Raw genomic sequence first — 18423 nt, forward strand, 5'->3', positions numbered from 1 at the left:
CTGTGATAAATCATGGTTCCTCTGGAGCACGCTGGGACTGCAGAAAGCTGAAAATAAATGCTAGGGAAATTCAGCTTTTGTAGTGGGCCATCTTTCAGGATGATGTATGGCTTTGTAACAGTAAGAGATTCCTTTGCTAGGGCTGGGAGAAAACTGCTGCTTTCCATTGGGAAGGAAAATGTAATAATTCTGTTTATGTAAATCCATGCTGCAGGCTTGCCCTGAAAGCTGTGCTTTGGCATGGGCTACCTTAGCCTGAGAAACAAACTGTGTGGTATTAATGGAAAAGAGACAGTGAGAGCCCAATGTTGTAGCAATTAGTTTGGGGCTGAAATGGGATGGTAGGTTTGGCAGGAATGTAGGTAATGGATATCTAGTTGGCCAGTGCAATAGTGACTTACCAAATGTGGCTGGGGAGGGAATTAGATGGCATGGGGTACTGTTTACATCTCTGCCCCTTGACTGCTACATTGTCCTGAGCAAACAAATTCTCTGGATGGATAAAATGTCTTTTCTTCAAGTTGCAGTCACAGGAGCCTGTGTTTCTGCTTTCTTCTACTGGCTGTTCCCAATCAGCTTGGGATGTTTGGCCATTCTGGTAGACTTGTTAGCTGGTAGGGATATGGAAGTATTTTAGGTTCTTCTCTGCTCATCATGAAGACTTGAATTGCCAAGGAGTTGGGGAAAGCCCGAGTTCTGTGTTTGTGTAGCAAACAGCAGCTCTGTCCTACTTATAATTGATGTCAGTCTGCGTATAGGTTGGTCTGCACTATGTTCTCTTCTGGAGCCATTGCCATATTTCTGTAGTTTGGGGTTTGTTAGCAGTATTAAGCAGAGCCAACTAAAAAGCCAGAGCCAGCCTCCTTTAAGGCTGTCTCCCATTCCTCTGCTGTGGCCAGGTAACGAGGGGGAGAGAGCTTTGTTACAGGGAAAGGGGGAAGCATTGGACTCCCACTCTGCTCATACCAAGGCTTTGCTGCTTGCAGCAGCTCTTGGCTGAGGCAGTTTGTGATAGCTGGGATGTGTCCAGTAGCGGGCAAAAACTTCTTGCCATTCCCATGTCCCAGAACAGTGTCACCGGCAAATGCTATTGCACCGACTGAGGTGCTGAGATGCAAAATAGAGGAGGCAAGCACTGCATCAGACCCAGTGCCATCTTGTATCAGAAAAAACCCTGAGTTAACCTTTCATAATTCATTTGCTACAGATCTGATTGCACATTTCTGATATTTAGGCAACGGTCCATATTGCATTTGGTCTTGACAATAAAAGTGAGATGATCAGCAAAACCCATTGGTTTCTCAGGCCTAACATTGATCAGTGATGTTCCTAGTGTAGCAATGGGATGTTTTTCCCCAAGTAGTGTAAATGTTGACTTGACAAGAGAAGAAAAAATGGTTCCTTCAAATCTGGTCACTGTTGCAGACAGCAACTCACGCTGCTCCTTGCCTGTCTTAATGAGTTCTCTTGAACTGTATCACCATTTAATTTCTGCTATTTTTTTTATTGTTCAACAACCTATGCAGGCTTCTCACATGAGTTCTGACAGCTCTGTTCATAACCTGTTTGTTATCTCTGAAAGATCTCTTCTGTTTGGTCAACTGCTTCATCGCCTGTGTTTATTTTGTTCAAATTCCCAAAATAGTAACTATACGCTGCAGTGTCAACTTGGTCAGGATACTCCCAGGGTGTAATTTTTTCCACTCCAATGATTTCCAGTCTGTTTCTCTGAGCTGCGAATGTTGAGATATCAGTTTGTTTAACTTACTTTCATGACTTCTGGCTGAAACTCAAGGATTTTTACAAAATTAAAACCTCTGCAAATTTAAATCTGGGTAACTGATCCACAAGGAGACAAATAACTGGCATTTCTCCACCAGAGTGGAAATGGTAGGATGGCTCTCAGCTTGGATTTAGAGCGATGCAGTATGTCTGAGTGCTAACCCTGTGTGTGAGGTCTTGCAGGCTGACAACTGTAGCCTTTATATGTACGCTGCTGAGCTTCAGTCCTTCACCACTGTCCTCCTGTCTTATGCCAGTTGTTGGCCTGGGGATTGTGCAGATGCAACATCTCAGGATCTGAGCTGCAACTTAGCTAACTTGTTCACACTAACTATGGAAATGCCAGTGGTTGTCTTCCTTGTAGGCTTTAATGAAGAGTGAACCCCACCAACTTAGTGCCTGGTTGAGAGCCAAACCTGTAACAAGATGAGGAATCCCAGCTAATCAGGTCCTTTTGGTGGATCTGCACAGTGGCTTCATTTAAATGCTGTCGCCTGGCCTCCACTGGTGTCTACTCTGTGTGTACTTTTAAAACTACTGCTGTGTGTTACCTTTTTCTGGTCCATGGTGTAATCACCTTTTAGGTGTGATACAGGCCACATAGGAACTGTACTTTCCTTCCAAAATAAAAAATAAACTAATTGCAGTTTGTTTCTCTCCAGCTGCCTTTTGGGGAGATATCGCTTTAGATGAAGATGATCTGAAGCTGTTTCAAATAGACAGAACTGTTGACTTAACAAAGCACTCAGATGGAAACTCAAGACACACTTCAGGTAAGGGCAGCCCCAGCTGGTGATGCCTTCTTTTCCCTGGCTTTTATTCTTAGGGAGGAAGGAGTTCCCTCTCACTCATGACGCCTATTCCCACAGACAGGGAGGTGCATGCAGAGTTTAGTTATGTGGCTGAGGGTGGGATCAAACTCTGAACATTGTTAAACAAAAGATGATTCATAATTTGATATAGCCAATCCTGTCTTGACCGAGGGAGAAGATTTTCAAATTTACAGCATTACCTTTGACTCTTACTGTCCTCCCCCCCCCTTTTCATGCAGTGCATGATCTTAATGGAATAATGCATTTTTTAAGTTATCTACTTAGGTAAAACCCACTGTAGTCTTGCATGCAAACTACCCTTGAAGTGATGTTATATCTGAAATAGGTTAACAGTTGTGTTGATTTTCTGTAAAGCCAATAGGTGGGGTAACATATGTTTATGTTGGCCCCCTACACAGCTCTTATATATGCTCGGTCTTGTGACAGACTTGTTTCTTGACTCAGGAGCTCTGACTGGGCTCCAGCTCTAACAATCTCTGAAATACTGCAGCTGGTTTGGGGGGGGGGGGGGTTTGGAGGGCTCCCTGCAGTATTGTTGCCTCTATTGCACTTTATGCTGCAAGAGAGAAATTGTTGGCAGTCTGAGCTCTGAGAGATACCAGAGGGACTGGAGACAGCATCTCAGGACAAACTTTTTTCTCCCCTCTGCTGTTAGACTCTTAGGTTAGCAAGTAGGGTGAGAGGTTGGGTAGAGACAGAAATCACTGAAATAATATGTTCATCTGACCCCTGTGCGTATCAGCTCCTGTTGTATCATTTGTAAGGACTGGTGGCTGGTTCTGTATCTTTGTGACTGCCTAGCTTTGGTTCTAGAGCATCTAAGCACTGTGTAGGTCCTGTTCTGGGGATCAGTGCTCCAGCTCCCTGTTGGGATGAGTGTGAAAGATGACACATCCAACACAGAAGCATGCTTTTGATGCCAATGTAACTGATTAAACTCATGAAGATGCTGACATTCTGGGCAGAGGAGGGCTGCCCAGTTCTTCAGATTAGAGATTGTTCCCTGGAAACACAATTATTCTTCATTGTTGTGTCACTTAGCCCATTCATATCATGTTTTGGGCTGTGGCACATTCTCAGTAGGTGACTAGGAGAAGGCTGCCTTCAGAGCAGAAGGTAAATCAGAAAATAAGAACTAAGTGGGACAGGCAGCATTCATCTCTTTCATATCCCTTTGTCAGTTCCTGAAGTTAGATGAGGAGATTACTGGGGAAGCAAAGCCGGATGGTGTTTGACTGTATTTGCTCTCATGGCTTTTTTAGTTGTCGTACCTAGCATTTCCTTCACTCATCACTGGTGCCAGACCTGTGCCATCTGGCAAATAAACTGAATTTTATAACCCACATCTGTATCGTGTAATGCAGGTGCTGGTCTCTCATAACCATGGCTCATGTTGTGTGGTTGGACTAGTCTCTTCCTGGCACCTTTTACTGACTGAGGCAAAGCTGGTGCATCATACGATGCTTTTCATTAGGCAAATGGTGATGTCGCATCACTCACTTGGCCCTGTCCTCCTCTCCGGCAGGCTTTATTTGTCTCTCTGGCTTTCAGCCCCTGAAGTGCAAGCTGACAAACTGGGCAGCCCCTGTGACTGTCAGGCTTTCTGCAGAGCATGCATAGAGGGATTTCTATGTTCACCTGCCCTGTGAGGGGGCTCTCTGAAGGGACGGGAAGGGTTGATTCTTCTCTTGCAGGGCTTGCTTGACATTCATGTGAATTGTAAGAGGGTGGTCTAGTTCGGAATGGTGGGGATTGGGACCCATTATTCCTTGGGAGAAAGTCCTGCTCTCTGCTGTTTTTATTTCCAGTGGGAAGAATGCAACCTCTCTACAGAAACAGCCTAAGACCTTTTATGAATGGGACCGCTTGAATTATAACATTTCAGAGTTTCCTAAAGCTGTTAATCGGATTAGTTGTATAGTGGAGGAAGTACTTAATATGTATATACAGACACAGAGGCTCTTCGTATCTGGGAGCTGAAGTTCTGAACATACTATTAGGCCAGGCATTTTTATTCCCCTGTGCTGTTTCCTTGTTCCCAGAAAACGCTGTTTGGCTAGGAGGGTTGAAAATCGTGCCATTTGACACTGTAGGGCTGGTCATAGACGTACACTCTGTTAGCTTGTGTGGAGCATCTGCAGCTGTCAGGCTCTGGATGAAGAATGAGGTTCCTATGTACTTGTGGGTGACAGAGGACATGTTTCTTCACTGGATCCAACTGAAGATCATCTGCCTTTGTAAAAGGTCTGCCTTGGCTGGTGAGGGCTGAGACTGTCAGATGTTTCAAGCTTTACCCTCCTTCACCTTCTTCCAGTCTTTGTCTAGAAAGATAGCTATGTCTTTCTCTAGGCCCTTAAGAGAGAGAGAAGGAATCTGATCGGACAACCATCTGGATTCTGCCACAGACCTCTGTGCTGAGTTCAATTTCACAGCATTAATATGCTCCAGGCTTGTTTTCTGCATTAATTTCCTGCTTGCAGAAATGCCATAGTTGCTATTCAGACCCTCAAAATTTCATAGAATTATAGAATGGTTTGGACTGGAAGGGACCTTAAAGATCATCTAGCTTCATCCCCGCTGCCATGGGCAGGGACACCTTCCACTAGAGCAGGTTGCTCAAAGCCTCATCCAGCTGGCCTTGAACACTTCCAAGCAGGGGTCATCCACAATTTCTCTGGGCAACCTGTTCCAGTGTCTCACCACCCTCACAGTGAAGGATTTCTTCCTTATAGCTAATCTAAATCTACCCTCTTTCAGTTTAAAACCGTTACCACTTATCCTATCACTACACTCTCTGATAAAGAGTCCCTCCCCATCTTTCCTGTAGCCCCCCTTTAAGTACTGGAAGGCTGCTGTAAGGTCTCCCTGGAGCCTTCTCTTCTCTAAGCTGAACAACCCCAGCTCTCTCAACTGGTCATCACAAGAGAGGTGCTCCAGATCATCTTTGTGGTCCTCCTCTGAACTTGCTCCAACAGATCCATGTCCTTCTTATGTTGGGGGTCCCAGAGCTGGACACAGTGTTCCAGGTGGGGTCTCATAAGACCAGAGTAGAGGAGGAGAATCACCTCCGTTGATCTACTGGCCAGGATATTGTTGGCTTTGGGCTACAAGCGCACATTGCTGGCTTATAATCAGTTTTCCATCCACTATTGCTCCCAAGTCCTTCTCCACAGGTCTGCTCTCAATCCACTCATCACCCAGCCTGTATTTGTTCTTGGGATTGTTCCAACCCATGTGCAGGACCTTGCACTTGGCCTTATTGAACTTCATGGGGTTTGCACGGGCTCACCTCAAGCTTGTCAAAGTCTCTCTGGATGTCATCCCTTCCCTTCAACCGTGTTGATGGAAAACTTGCTGAGGGTGCACTCAATCCCACTGTCCATGTTGCCAACAAAGATGTTAATCAGCACTGGTCCCAATACTTACCCCTGAGGTGCGCCACTTGTCACTGCTCTCCACTTGGACATCAAGCCATTGACTGCAACTGAGTGAGACCATCTGGCCAATTCCTTATCCACTGAGTGGTCCGTCCATCAAATCCATGTCTCCAATTTAGAGACAAGGCAGTGTCAGATGCTTTGCACAAGTACAGGTAGATAATGTCAGTTGCTCTTCCCTTATCCACCAGTGCTGTAAACCCGTTGTAGAAGACCACCAGATTTGTCAGGCATGATTTGCCCTTAGTGACACCATCCGGGCACAGAGATGAGACTAGTGGCGGGTAATTCCCCGGGTTTTCTTTTTTTCCCTTTTCAAAAATTGAGGTTATGTTTCCCCTTTTCCAGTCAGCAGGATCTTTGCTGGACTGCAACAACTTCTCAAATATATTGGGTAGTGGCTTAGCTACTTCATCTGCCAGTTCCTTCAGGACTCAGGAATGCAAATTTGTGAGCCTGCTTGACAGTGGGATGCCTTGAAGTTCAGTGTTTCCAAGCATTTTCTCAGCAAATATTGGAGCTAGTGTTTTATTCCTAGTATCTGGGACTTAAAGCAACGGATCAAATAGCATTGTCTTCCTGTTGAAGTCACAGAGCAGGGTCATGGTTCCTTCCCTCTGAGAGGGATGTTGGCTCAGAGCTCTCTGGTAACCCCCTTGAAGACTGCCCTTGTGGGGTTTACAGTTAGCGGTAGCTGTCTCCTTGGTACCCTCCTTGGTACATTGCTTCAGAGCTCCAGCAGCAATGTCCATCTCTGGCTTTGTCTGTATGTCTCTGTCCGGTATGCCTGGATTCTTTTGTGTGAGTGGTCACATAGGGTATTGGCATTATGCAAGGAATTGCATCACTTTTGTTATGTATCTAAAGCCTTTTGGAGTGCAGCATATGACCTGATAGTCCTTATTCATGTAAACATCCTTCTTTGGTGCCTTTTATAGAAGTGGGATGCATTTATAGAAGTGGGGGTTTCTTAGACACTGTTGAGGGAAAGCCAGGTGTGGAAGCAGTCTACAGCTAAGTGTAGCCCATTTAATCCAAGTAGTTTTTAGGTGTCTGCATGTCGATCTCTGTTGACTCAATTAAAACTCTGAGCTATGAGTTAGTAGAGAGTATTTGCATGCAGTGCAGAGTAACTTGGATTGAATGCCAGGGGACATGCTCTTCTAAGAGGGCTCAGGACTACCAATTAGTTTCTTGTCTGGACCCTTCCACAATTTCCCTGAAGGTTTATTCCAAAGTGCTTTCCTTCAAACCAATTTTAAATCATTCCAGTTATATGATTTCTGTGCTCCTTTCCACAGGTCTCTTAACCTCAGCTCAACTTTATCTGAAGCTCAGTTTTGCTTTCATCAGTCATCTGGTAAAAGAACTGTTTAAAGTTGCACATTTGACCTTTCTTTGAGTTCAGATAAGATTTTTCTAATTTTCTAAACCAGGAAAAAAAATGTTTGGGTTTTTTCCCCTTATTGTCTGTTCTCCTTTGAACCTAAGACATAAGCTCAGAGAATTCCTTGTGATATTTTTATTTGCTGCTTTTCGTATTATAAAAGATTCTGCAGGCTGAACTGCCCTCCACATCATCTATTCATCCTGCTATTACCATCTGTAATGCCATGTAAAAATCTGCCAAACAGGGAATTTCCTCCTCCCCCTTAAAAATGTTTTGCAGCTAGAAGAGGGGATAAAGGTAAGGGATGTTGTTAAAATGAAAGTACTTGTTAAAATGTTAAAATGAAGGTTACTTTGCATTTAAAATGTTTAAATTAGCTACCTCCCTGTCTGTTTCTATGGGATCAAGTTTAGATGTCATGTTTACTATGAAAATCAGTTGTTCTCATGCAGTGGTGTTGAAGTGGATACCCTTAGGATTTGGCCCCATAGAGATACACTAGTGGTTCAAACCATAATGAAATTAATCCAGTACCTGGAGATCTGCCAGTAAGTGCTATCCTCAGCAAGCTTCACCAACTCCTCATCACTTTGATGAAAGGTTTTTCAAAGAGCTTACAGTTTTGAAAAGTTTCTTGTAGCCTTTTTTTTTTTTTTTTTTTTAACTTTTGTGAAAATACTGGCTTTTATAATATAATTTTAGTTTAGAAGAAACTTGAGTCAAAGCTTTGAGGATTCCTCTGCTGCTGAGAACCCTTGGATGGCTTTGAAAGGGGAAACAAGAAGATCCACAGGCAGGCTGTGAAACTGCACTGTGTCACCTCTCTTTTAGACCCAGATGAGTCCACTGGTGCAAGGTGATTGGCTTTGCTTTATTGCTTCATCTGCAGAAGTATTATCCACAGAGGAAGAAGACGTCTGCTTTTCTTGCCATGCCTATGGGAAGGATTTAATCCTAATGGGTTTAATTTAAGTCTTTTCAAGCAGTTTAGGGATTAAGAGGATTTTTCTGATATATTACCTCTTTTCCTGATTTTTTTTTTGTATCACAGAGGCAGTTTCTAGTCCTGAAAGGCACCTCTGTGAGTGAGAAAGGCAAGTTTGTCTCTCCTGGGCTTGGCACCAGCGGATCAGAAGACACGGGAGCCTGGCTGCCCTCGCTCTTGCCATGCTGTGCTGGACTTGCTGCTGAGGCACTGACTCTGCATCCCCATTCTGCTGCCAAGAATGCTTTTCAAGAACAGTAAAAACAGGTTTTCTTTGCCTCTGTTTCTGAGAGGTTTTTAGACTCATGGCTGGAAGGTCTTGATGAGACTTTCACACTGCCACAAATGAGTGGCAGGAAGGATTTGTAGAACATCTTTGCTAGCTAGAGTGAGTAATGCTTCAGATAACAGTGCAGCTGGGACAGGGGTATGTTAGATCCCAGGATTTCCCCTGAAATCAGAGGGGATACAGAGAGTTCCATGAATAGCTGGAGGCTCTGACAGCAAATTCATGCAAGTTATTCTCTGGCAAATGAGGCAGGCAGGACTTCTGCATTAAACCTTCTGTTAATAAGAGCAGGGAGTTGGTTTGTTGGCACATGCTAGCTCTGCTGTTCTTGAGTGTGCTGTGAAAATGCAGGCAGCTATTCTGCTGCTTCACCAGATCTGCACATGGCCCACATCTGCAGCAGGCTGCTTTACTTTTCCTTGCTTTGGGATGCCTGTGGTCACCTTGTTTCGCAGGACTCTTTCTGTTTCAGGACTGGCTCATAGCTTTTTTTTGTATCATGACAACCCAGGAATCACAGATTTCAATGCAATGTGCATAAACTGTTTTGGGGCATGGTGGCAAACTTTGAAGAGATTTGGAAGGGAGCAGAAGGATATGCAATCCTGTGTGAGTCCACACCTGAAAGTCTGTATGGTGCAGGGGTGGTGGCCGCAGTGCTTTTCAAATTACAGAGCAGCTTTTCATTCACCTGAGGTGGGATGTCAGCCGCTGAAACATGTTTTACTGCTCTCTGGTTACATTCTTGAGGCAAGGCATTGATTCCCACATGAGCTGGGATTGCTTGCAGGACAGGTTGCCGCTCTCCTGCAAAGATTTGTGCTGTTTAGCCTCAGGGTGGAGAGTAAGATGACTTCTCCAGTGGAATGTGGGGCTTCTGCTGCTTCACTTTGGAAAAGGTTGCTCAATCTAGGGGCTGTGGCCAGTAGTAGTGCTGCACGTGGATTCCAAATCCTCTTTGATGCTACTGATGTGTTTCTAGTGCAAAACACACTTATAGAAAAATGCAAAATCCAGGATTTTAGACTGTGACTGAGATTCCAGGGAAGATGTGATTTATGGACTTGAAGGAGAGACTATTAAATTTAGCTGACTTGACACATGCATGCCAAACTCAGAGTTCTTTTCCCCTTGTAACTCATGTTTGGTGCTCTGCTGTAGTGGCACTTGGTTCAGGATAGGAGTGGACTTCAGTATTGGTGGATTCAGGGCTGCCTAGGGCCCAACCTTCAATTCATTTAGGTTTAGAGCAAACATGTGGGTTGTGCTAACTTAATCTGAGCTGTATTGGTCGTAACTGGCCAGGAGCAATGCAAATAACTATGTACGTGCTGTAACATAACCCCCATCTGTGAACTTTCTACAGGGGTCTGTTCTTCCACTGGGAAATCTTTAGTGTATATTGCTTCCTCTTATGTGGGTAGAGGAACATCTTTGTTCCAAGAGACCTGTCTGAGGGCTCTGTCCATCTGTTTGCATACCTCCTTTCAGTTTTCCACAACACATGATGTGCACCCTAGGGATGTTTCTTTGCAGTCCATGCAGCCCCTTAACAGGAAGAGGAGCCTCAGCCCACGCTGCGGGAAGGTAGGTGCCAGTTGCCTGAGGCTTGGCCTGATGCTGAGGTTTGTTTAGTTGTGCCAAATGATTTTCCTATGACTAGCCCCAGTGTTTACCTTTTTGAGTCCATTCAGTCAGGGGTTTTACCAGAGCAGACAACCATGAAATGAATTTCCCGTAGTTCTGGAGTTTGCTAAGGCAAGGCAGGAGCTCCCCTTTGGAAGAATTGGGTAAGTCCTCTTGGGCTGAGAGTGCTTTTGTTCACACTGCTTTTTTGAGTTGCCTGCTTTGTCAATTACACATTTCTGTGCAATAAGCCAGTGATCTTCTCTTTGCAGAAAGGCAGATACTGTGTTTTTAACTTCCAGCCCAGAGTATTGCAATCCTATTGCAACCTTCTCAGACCTGCTGATAAAGATAATTGCCTAGAGAGCCCGTGACCCTTGGGCTGTTGCTGATAAACCTTCTAATTCCCCCTGTAGTTAAGGCTCTCCTGCTAGCAAAAGCTAATCTTTGGGTTTGATATTTTAACTCCAATTGCTTTTATTTTTTGATACCTGGGTGCCAATTTGAAGTCCTTTTTGGAAAATGTTGAGAGGGATTTTTCTTTCTAATTGCTGATCTTAGGGATGCCCTTTTGCTAGTCACAGGAATAGAGCTTGTCATTCTGGTGCCTGACAGTAGGAGAGGAGAGAAGGTGATGAAGTCAAGGTGCCAAAGCGTGGGAGGTCTAGATGTGCAAAGAGGACAGATAGATCTCCCTTGCAAGGTTGGAGAAGCAGCCTTGAGTCAGGACAGTGTGGCTGTCAGAAGCAGGGTAGTTGGCTTGTCAGGCAAGTCTGCCTGTTCTTATCCTGCCACTGCTTCTGGATTGATCTGTTAGTTGGACAGTGCCTGTGGGGTGATTGCACAGGATTCGTGTCTAGAGACCTAGAGACGTGCTGCATGGTTCATGTGCTGGCCCATCCAGTGAGCTGTGGCTCAGTTCACAGGCGTAGATTCTGCTCTGGAGGGCTTTGCATCTTGCACTTCCAAAAGCACAGCACAGGCCAGCGTTGTGCTTCTGGCTGGGCTGTTTTGTCCTTTCCACACTGCTTGCTTTCAGTAAGGAAGAAATCCCCTAGCTGTTTAATGTGAGGGCACAAGAGAGATGCAGAGAAGCAGCTCATTTCTTTGTTCTTCCCCTTGTATATGTGAGGGATTCTTCCAATTTCCTCACTCCACAAGCCCCTGTGTGTTGCACATTCATCTCTCACTCATGAGATCATGAGATTCTCAGTCATGCTTGGGTCACCCACAGCTCCTTCCCCCTTGCCCAGAGTGCTGTATTCTCTTCCCTCAGGAGGCAGTTTCACCTTGCCCCCTGCCTGAAGAGGGTTTGGTGTGTTCAGCTGTTTTTCCCTTTCTGCACTGACCAAAGACAGTTCATTCTTTTCCTTACTTGCCTCCTCAGACCCTTCCCTTAGGTGATACCCACGGAGAATTGTCTCACATGCTGACAAATGCCATCTTACAGTTATACCTGATTCCCAATGTTGATTTTCTTCCTACTTTTGCTGTGTTTTGTACAGTCCCTATGTGACTTTGCAGTATGATGTGGGAGAGAGAGTGGTCCTTGAGTGCTAGATAACGTTTGAGTCAACATCAGATGTTAATGGAGGGCTGTCCACTGCCTCCCTAAGCAGTGAGGTGCTGCTTGTGATGTGCCTGTGTAGCAATAAGAGATGCTAGAGTCTTTACTCCACCTGCCCCACCAAAATGTATTGCAGACTCCCATTTTCTTTGGACTAGGGTCTTTCCAGTATGACATGTTGCTTCAAAACCACCTGGGACTAGTGGGGCTTGCAGTGTTCCTTCACACAGTGGCCTGTGGTGTTCCAAACTTGTATTGTGACAAGCAGAGAAATGCCTCACTCAGAGAAATAAAGTCTATCTCCTCTTTCCCCTTTGCTTGTGATAAAGGTTCTGCAGGGCAGGATAGAGTCCCAAGCAACAGGTGAAGATACTGTCTGGTCCTTGCCAGAGCACATCCTGAATGACACAGCCCTACTACTTGCTCTGCATTCCCAGTGGAGTAAGATGTAGTTTTTCCTCTTGTCTAGGTTCCCGATGGCAGCTGGTCACATGCACCACAAAGTTTGTTTTGTAAATGCGCTGTTCCCTGAAATCAAGTTTTCTGGATGGTGGCCTCCTGCCTGTCAAAATAAGTCATCTTATTTCAGCTGCACAGCCAACATTCAGCCTTACATAGTTTTTATTTTAGTGATTTTATGAGCTCTGCAAGATTGCTCAAATTAATCCACACAAGCAATAAAGCTTTCTCCATTGTAATGAAAATCCCCAGCTATTTCAAACTCCGCCACTTACTCATTCTTAGTGGAAACTTTGGTTGTGTTTATCCTGTGAGTCCAATTCATATGCATCTTTCAGAAATCAACCAGGAAGGCTGGAACTCAGACTCACTCTTGTCAAATGCTGCACATCAGAAATTAATCAGCTCTGATTTTGTTAATGAGCAATTAACTTTCTTTAAGCACCCAAAGACATCTACAGACACCATATACGTTGCTGCCATTCTTGAAGCTGCTTCCAAACAGCCTGTTTGTATAGATCCTTCCTATTCAACGTGGTGCCACCATTAGCTCTGGGCATAGCTGCAGCAGTGTCACTGAATGGACAGTGCTGAATCCCTGCAGCTCCCTGCTTGACTTTGCCTGGCTTTGGCTCCCAGCCCCACCACGTTCCCCATCCCTTAAGTTCTCTCTTGGGCACATCTCAAGCACCTGGCAGTTGGTGCTAGATGGCATTATTAACCCTTTAAGGAGCTGGGGTAGTCACCATATAGAGCATTTATAACATCTGATTTCTGTTTGCAACTGTCTTGCTCTTGATCACTCTTAATTAAATTTTCTTTCACTCTTGTCTACAGCTGGTGTAACACACTGTGAGACTGTTCCTTTTACTGATGCCAGAAGAGTCTGAATAGTCTTTTGTGTTTAAGTGGAGGTTATTAAATAGCTTTATATTAATTAACTGTGATCGAGGGAACACATGGGCAAATGTACTTGAGGAGATCAATTTATCCATATGGAAATTACACTGGAAGTTAAATCCATTACCCTAATTGTAAAATTCGACAGTGCTTAGCCAATAACTGCAGAATTGCCTAAATTATGCATTTGTTTCAGCGTTGGGCAAATGCCCAATTTCCTTGAATACTTGCTCAAATGAAAAATTGAATTTACCTCAGCTGTGTAGGCTACCTTGTCATTTCCAAGAGTGTTTTAGCAAATGAATTTGGAGGCAGAAAGAGTCAGTGAAAGAGTAGAGTCTAATAAGCTCTGAGAGCCGTCATTGCAGAATGGTCACTCCACGAAGCTGGTTTGGATGCCTTGACCTCCAGGCATTATCCTTTCAAGAAGGTATGTTGCTGTGCCCAGAAAATAAAAGTTGCCTGCTCTGTTCAGCAAAATAGCTGTCAGGCCCAAGAAACAATCAGTAGCCAAAATGGCTTGATGGATAATAGCAAACAGCAAATAAATTAGAAGTTGTAAACTGCTTGTGGTTGATTGTGAACAGAAAGGGGTTACATTTGTAGAATAAATGTGTTCACTTCGAGCTGCTTGTTTAGTCCTAATTTGGAAAGAAGGCTGGCGCTTGTAGCTGCAGTGGACAAAAAAAACCTTCACTGCAGCTCCCCTTTTCAAATGGCAAGGACAAAGTATTTATTCAGCTGTCAAGTGGGAAAAGAAAGCAAATTAGTTTTAGGCTGAAACGCTGGACTGTGTTTGCTGCTGTAGTTCTGAGGCCAGATGGTGACTTGGGCAGCCCTAGGGAATGGGTAACAAGTTTCTCTGGTGCAAAGATCAGAGGCAAAAGGAAATATTTAGATCATCTTGCTGTTGCACTTCCTAGAGCAGAGAACTAGTGTGAGATGCATAAGGCTGTGTTAGGGAGGGGATTAGCCACTCTTTTTGCCATTGTTGGTGTTGCTGAATCCTGGAATCAGTCTGCGGCAGAGTTGTTTTGAGACCTGACTCCCCCATTCAACTGCAGCTGTCCCTGGGACAGTCAGGGCAGCTTCTCTGCCAGCAGCTCTCAGTGGGCAGCTTGCTGCGGCGAGGAAAACTCCTCTGCCCCTTACTCCCCGCCAGCTCCCCTGAGGCTTCTTTAATGTCTGCAAATGATTTGGGCATCTGTTTCACCAAGGAGCTGGGCCCCTGGGACTGGACATGGCCTGAGGCTACCCAGCAGTGGCCACATTTGGCTTGTGCTCCCAGAGCTTTTCAAGCCACACTTGTCCTTCTGCCTCAGTGCTGTCTCATGCCTCAGTTTCTCTGCTGTTGGCCGTCAGTTTGGGGTGTCCTTTAAATGAGCTGTGGTAGAGCTGGTAGGTAACCAAGCAGACAAGGTGTCTCAGCTATATATACTTAGGGTGCTCAACTGCCTGTTAAACATATTACAAGCTCCTGGGGGATAAGAAGGCACCAAAATCTCTCCAAGAAGCTCCAGGATTGGGAGCATCTGAATATCCAGGCAGAAAGCAAGCCGGAAGAAAGGTCTCTGTTCTGGCACTACACACTCTGCATGGAAGGAGTTTTAATTGCATTCAAACATAATTTAGCTTCCCGTGTAGTGTTTTCATTTTGAGTTAATTTTTATCCAGTATAAACAAGGTAGGGAGAAAACAAAGGGATTAGGAAGGCTGAGTGGGAGGAGCAGTCTGTCTGGGCTGTGGAGAGCCCCAGGCTCTGACTGGGAGCCCACGGCTGGAATGAGGCAGGGGGGTGCTGCAAGGCAGGGCAGGGAGCTGGTCGTGGCCATGCCCAGAGCAGACTGAGGCTGAAGCAATTAGACTGTGCAGGTCAGAGAGAAGGAGATGTTAGCAGAGGGGGCCAGGAGGGTTTGTACTGCCTGCTAGAACAGTAATGGGCAAACCCAAATCAGCTCTTACAGTTTCTTTATCACCTGCAAGTTCACTTGTGGTTTTATTTCCTTTCTAAGGAGAGACAGGGGAGGAGGATGATTATCGTGAATCAAGAGGAATATAGTGGAGAGGAAGACACCTGATAGAAGTAGGTCTTGATCCATCAGATTGATGAGAAATCAAGTACAATGGGGTAGGGGGCTAGCTGGTGCTACACATTACTACTTTGATGTGCTGGGAGGGGAGAAGTTGCACACTGTGTGTGTGGGCCTGGCCAAACGTGGCCAAAGTACTTACGTACTCAATTTAACTTTTAATTTTTGCTTGCCTCAGTGACTCAGTACAAGCACGGTAAACCAGGGACTTGTGGGACTGTTTTTCATGGAAGAAATTGGTGACGTGACACATCTTTGCTCGCTCATCTGCTTGTCTTTTTACCCCGGGGAACAGAGGTGGCTGTTACAGCCTGCAGGAAAAGGCCCCTTCCAATCTTGTCTTGCCCCTTCCTTGACTCCAGAGAGTGTTGCTCCCCTTAGGCATTGACTCTTGGTTGAAAGTTGGTGGAGAGGTTAGGTCAGGTTGTCTCATTTCTTGCAATGCCTTCCTAAGAAAGAAGGTGCATCATAGGATAAAAGTGATGGTGTCACTTCCAGAACAGCAGGGACTGCCCAGGTAAAACACAGGGTGTTGGGGAATGGTGCTGCCTACACTTCTGCTCTGCCTGCCATGCTGCTCCAAACGTGGATGGCCAGCAGAAGGGCTTGGTGCACTGAGTGCTTTGCAGCTCATATTTCTAGCAGCTCTGCATTTGCTTAGTGGTGTTCACCTGTTCACCTTCCTCTTCTTGTGAATTTCCCTGTGAGGCCAGTGTCCTCGTCCTGCACAACCGTTTGCAGAGCTGATGTGGAGATGACACATCTGCTTGTCAAGCCTCTGGACCCTGGGACTCTCCTGAGTTATTCCAGCTAGCAGCTTACTCTGAATATGAAAAACAGATTCCTGCAGAGAATTTGGGGTCCAGAATTCTCTTCTTTAATTTATTTTTCTTTAAATAACTTGAGGGAACTTCAGCTATTCCACTGACAGGAAATGCTGAAGGATCTATCTCAAATCATTTACTCAGATCTCCAGGGCCCAGGGGTTTATGAAAGGTTTTTGCTGTATAGTTTCCACCAGCACTGGGAAACATCTGTTCCACATTCTGAATGTGTTTTCCCAGCAGAGATTGTTTTAATAAAATCATCACTTTCTCTGTGGTTAGAAAATCCAGTTCAATAAAGTGTTTTTTCTACTCTAAAAAGTTCTTGACGACTGGTTAATGAGGAAGTTAAAAAGCATCATGTAACATCAAGTTTGACTTACCCTATTCTTCTAGAAACTTCTCTGATGGTCATAATATGACAGAGTTCACCAGAACTTGAAGCTCTGAACAGTGATGAGTTCTTGATTTTGTTGATGCTTCATTGTGGCCTCTGTTTGAAATCCAGTCTCTAAGCTGTGGCATGTGACTAGCATATATATTGAATGAAGCTATGAAAGCGAGGTGTTTTAAGGCATAGGCAAGGGAGGTGAAATTGTTAATAATTTCTTAAAAGTATTTTATGACGCTTTTTTCTCTTGGTTGTATCCCAGCTCTGAAATGTCCTTTCTGCCACAGTGAGACATATTAGAGTCAGTCATGCTGCAGTTAGATCCACCTGAGACCAGATAATTATGTGTACAGTTAAGTTACTCTCTGCTAAATCAGAAAAACAGGAGAACCTGGCAAAGCCCTCAGTGCTCACTGGGGACTCTTTTGTGGTGATGAAGGTGATGAACATAGTAGTGGCAGCTACTTTCCAAGTTCAACTATGGAGCCCTTCCCCTGTGTGGACAGCAACCAGGAAAGTAAGAGGAGAAGCAGTGAACACAGGAGACTATGTTGATCTGGAGAGGAAAAATTATCTTGGCTTGGAACTGCTCTGAAAGTGGGAGGTTTTGATTTTAATGGGAAGTTTCCCACTTTGGAAAAAAGGGAGATGTTGCAAGCTTCATGCCATCCAGCTTCACATGTAGGAGCATTTTGTGTTCTCAAACTGCAGTTTTCCAGACACCTAGAATTCCTGTTGGCAGTAGTTGCATTTTAGACTAAAGTTCTAAAAATTCTGAGAATGAAGCTTGACATATTTTGAGATAGACTGATGTTTCTCCTTTACTTTCAGTTGGGTAACTCATCTTGTCCCAGAGTAGTGTTTTCAGATAAAAGCTAGAAGACAGGTGGTATTAAAATGTTTTACGAGTCAGCTGCCTCTCAAGCAGCTTTGAGGTCTCAGAGGAACTCGATAGGAGGGTGGTGGGTATTTGTAGGCCCACTGCGTGTGTCCCAATTCATCAGTGGGCGGAAGCAAGCACAGAAGCTTTATTTAGTAAGGGACCTGATTGTCCCCTCTTTGGTGGTTCAGACTACCTGGGCTTTAAAAAAAAAAAAGGCACAACATGTCCAGCAATAAATACCTTCAACCCTAAGTTGCATCTTGTAGAATACAAATTTTGGGGTCCAATATATTACTACTTCTCCTAGTCCCACCCTCTCTTGTGGGAAGTGTGGGTACTGAATGTAGTCTGGTTCTTGCTCTTTCCTCAGGTTGCACATCTTTTATCCTGTGCTAGTGGTACAAGGGAACAGCAAACAGTACAGTTTTGATGGCATGCTTTGTGCATGCTCTCTCTCTTAATATGTTGTCTCTTATTTTGGTTCCAGCTGCACAACTTGGACTTCTTTTAACAAAATTGGATTTTTATTTTCCTCTTCTGGAAGAGTGGGAGAAAGTGCTTTCTTCCCAACAATGCCACAGCCTGCTGTTTTCTAATTTGCAGGACCCTCACCTACCACCTCAGTCTGCCTCCCTAGTTCCTGCAAATAATTTAGGCACCTGTTCTTCAGCCAGGATTGCAAGCATGGTAGATTTATCTCAGATTTATGGTGCATTTAAGCTACTGGAAGTTTATTTCAGTCAGCCAAGCTCTCTTGGCAGTGCTGGTCTGTGGGAAACAGAAAAGCGAGTTATTGTACAAGTGCAGTGTAGGCAGAAGATGAAATATTCCCACACTGGGCAGAGAATCTCTTCTGTGTTCTCTGCCAGGTCATGCACAGAAACCAAGTGATCTAGTTAGGGAGTCCAACAGTGTCCTGTTGGGGTTGTAGCTGTTAATCAGGACAAATTGTTAGGAACTCCCAAAA

General features: G+C 44.7%; 1 protein-coding gene across 3 annotated transcripts in view; it reads left to right on the forward strand.

Moving 5' to 3' along the window:
• TLL2 (tolloid like 2) overlaps window positions 1-18423 on the forward strand; it is a 101006-nt gene that overhangs the window by 33332 nt on the left and 49251 nt on the right. For all 3 annotated transcript variants that reach the window (XM_042802391.1, XM_042802447.1, XM_042802488.1), the window contains exon 2: window positions 2445-2555. In XM_042802391.1, the coding sequence (XP_042658325.1) occupies window positions 2445-2555 (111 nt within the window). The remainder of the gene's footprint in view (window positions 1-2444; window positions 2556-18423) is intronic.

This window comes from Tyto alba, unplaced genomic scaffold, assembly GCF_018691265.1.
Source record: "Tyto alba isolate M040663 unplaced genomic scaffold, T.alba_DEE_v4.0 Super-Scaffold_1, whole genome shotgun sequence".
Taxonomy (NCBI): domain Eukaryota; kingdom Metazoa; phylum Chordata; class Aves; order Strigiformes; family Tytonidae; genus Tyto; species Tyto alba.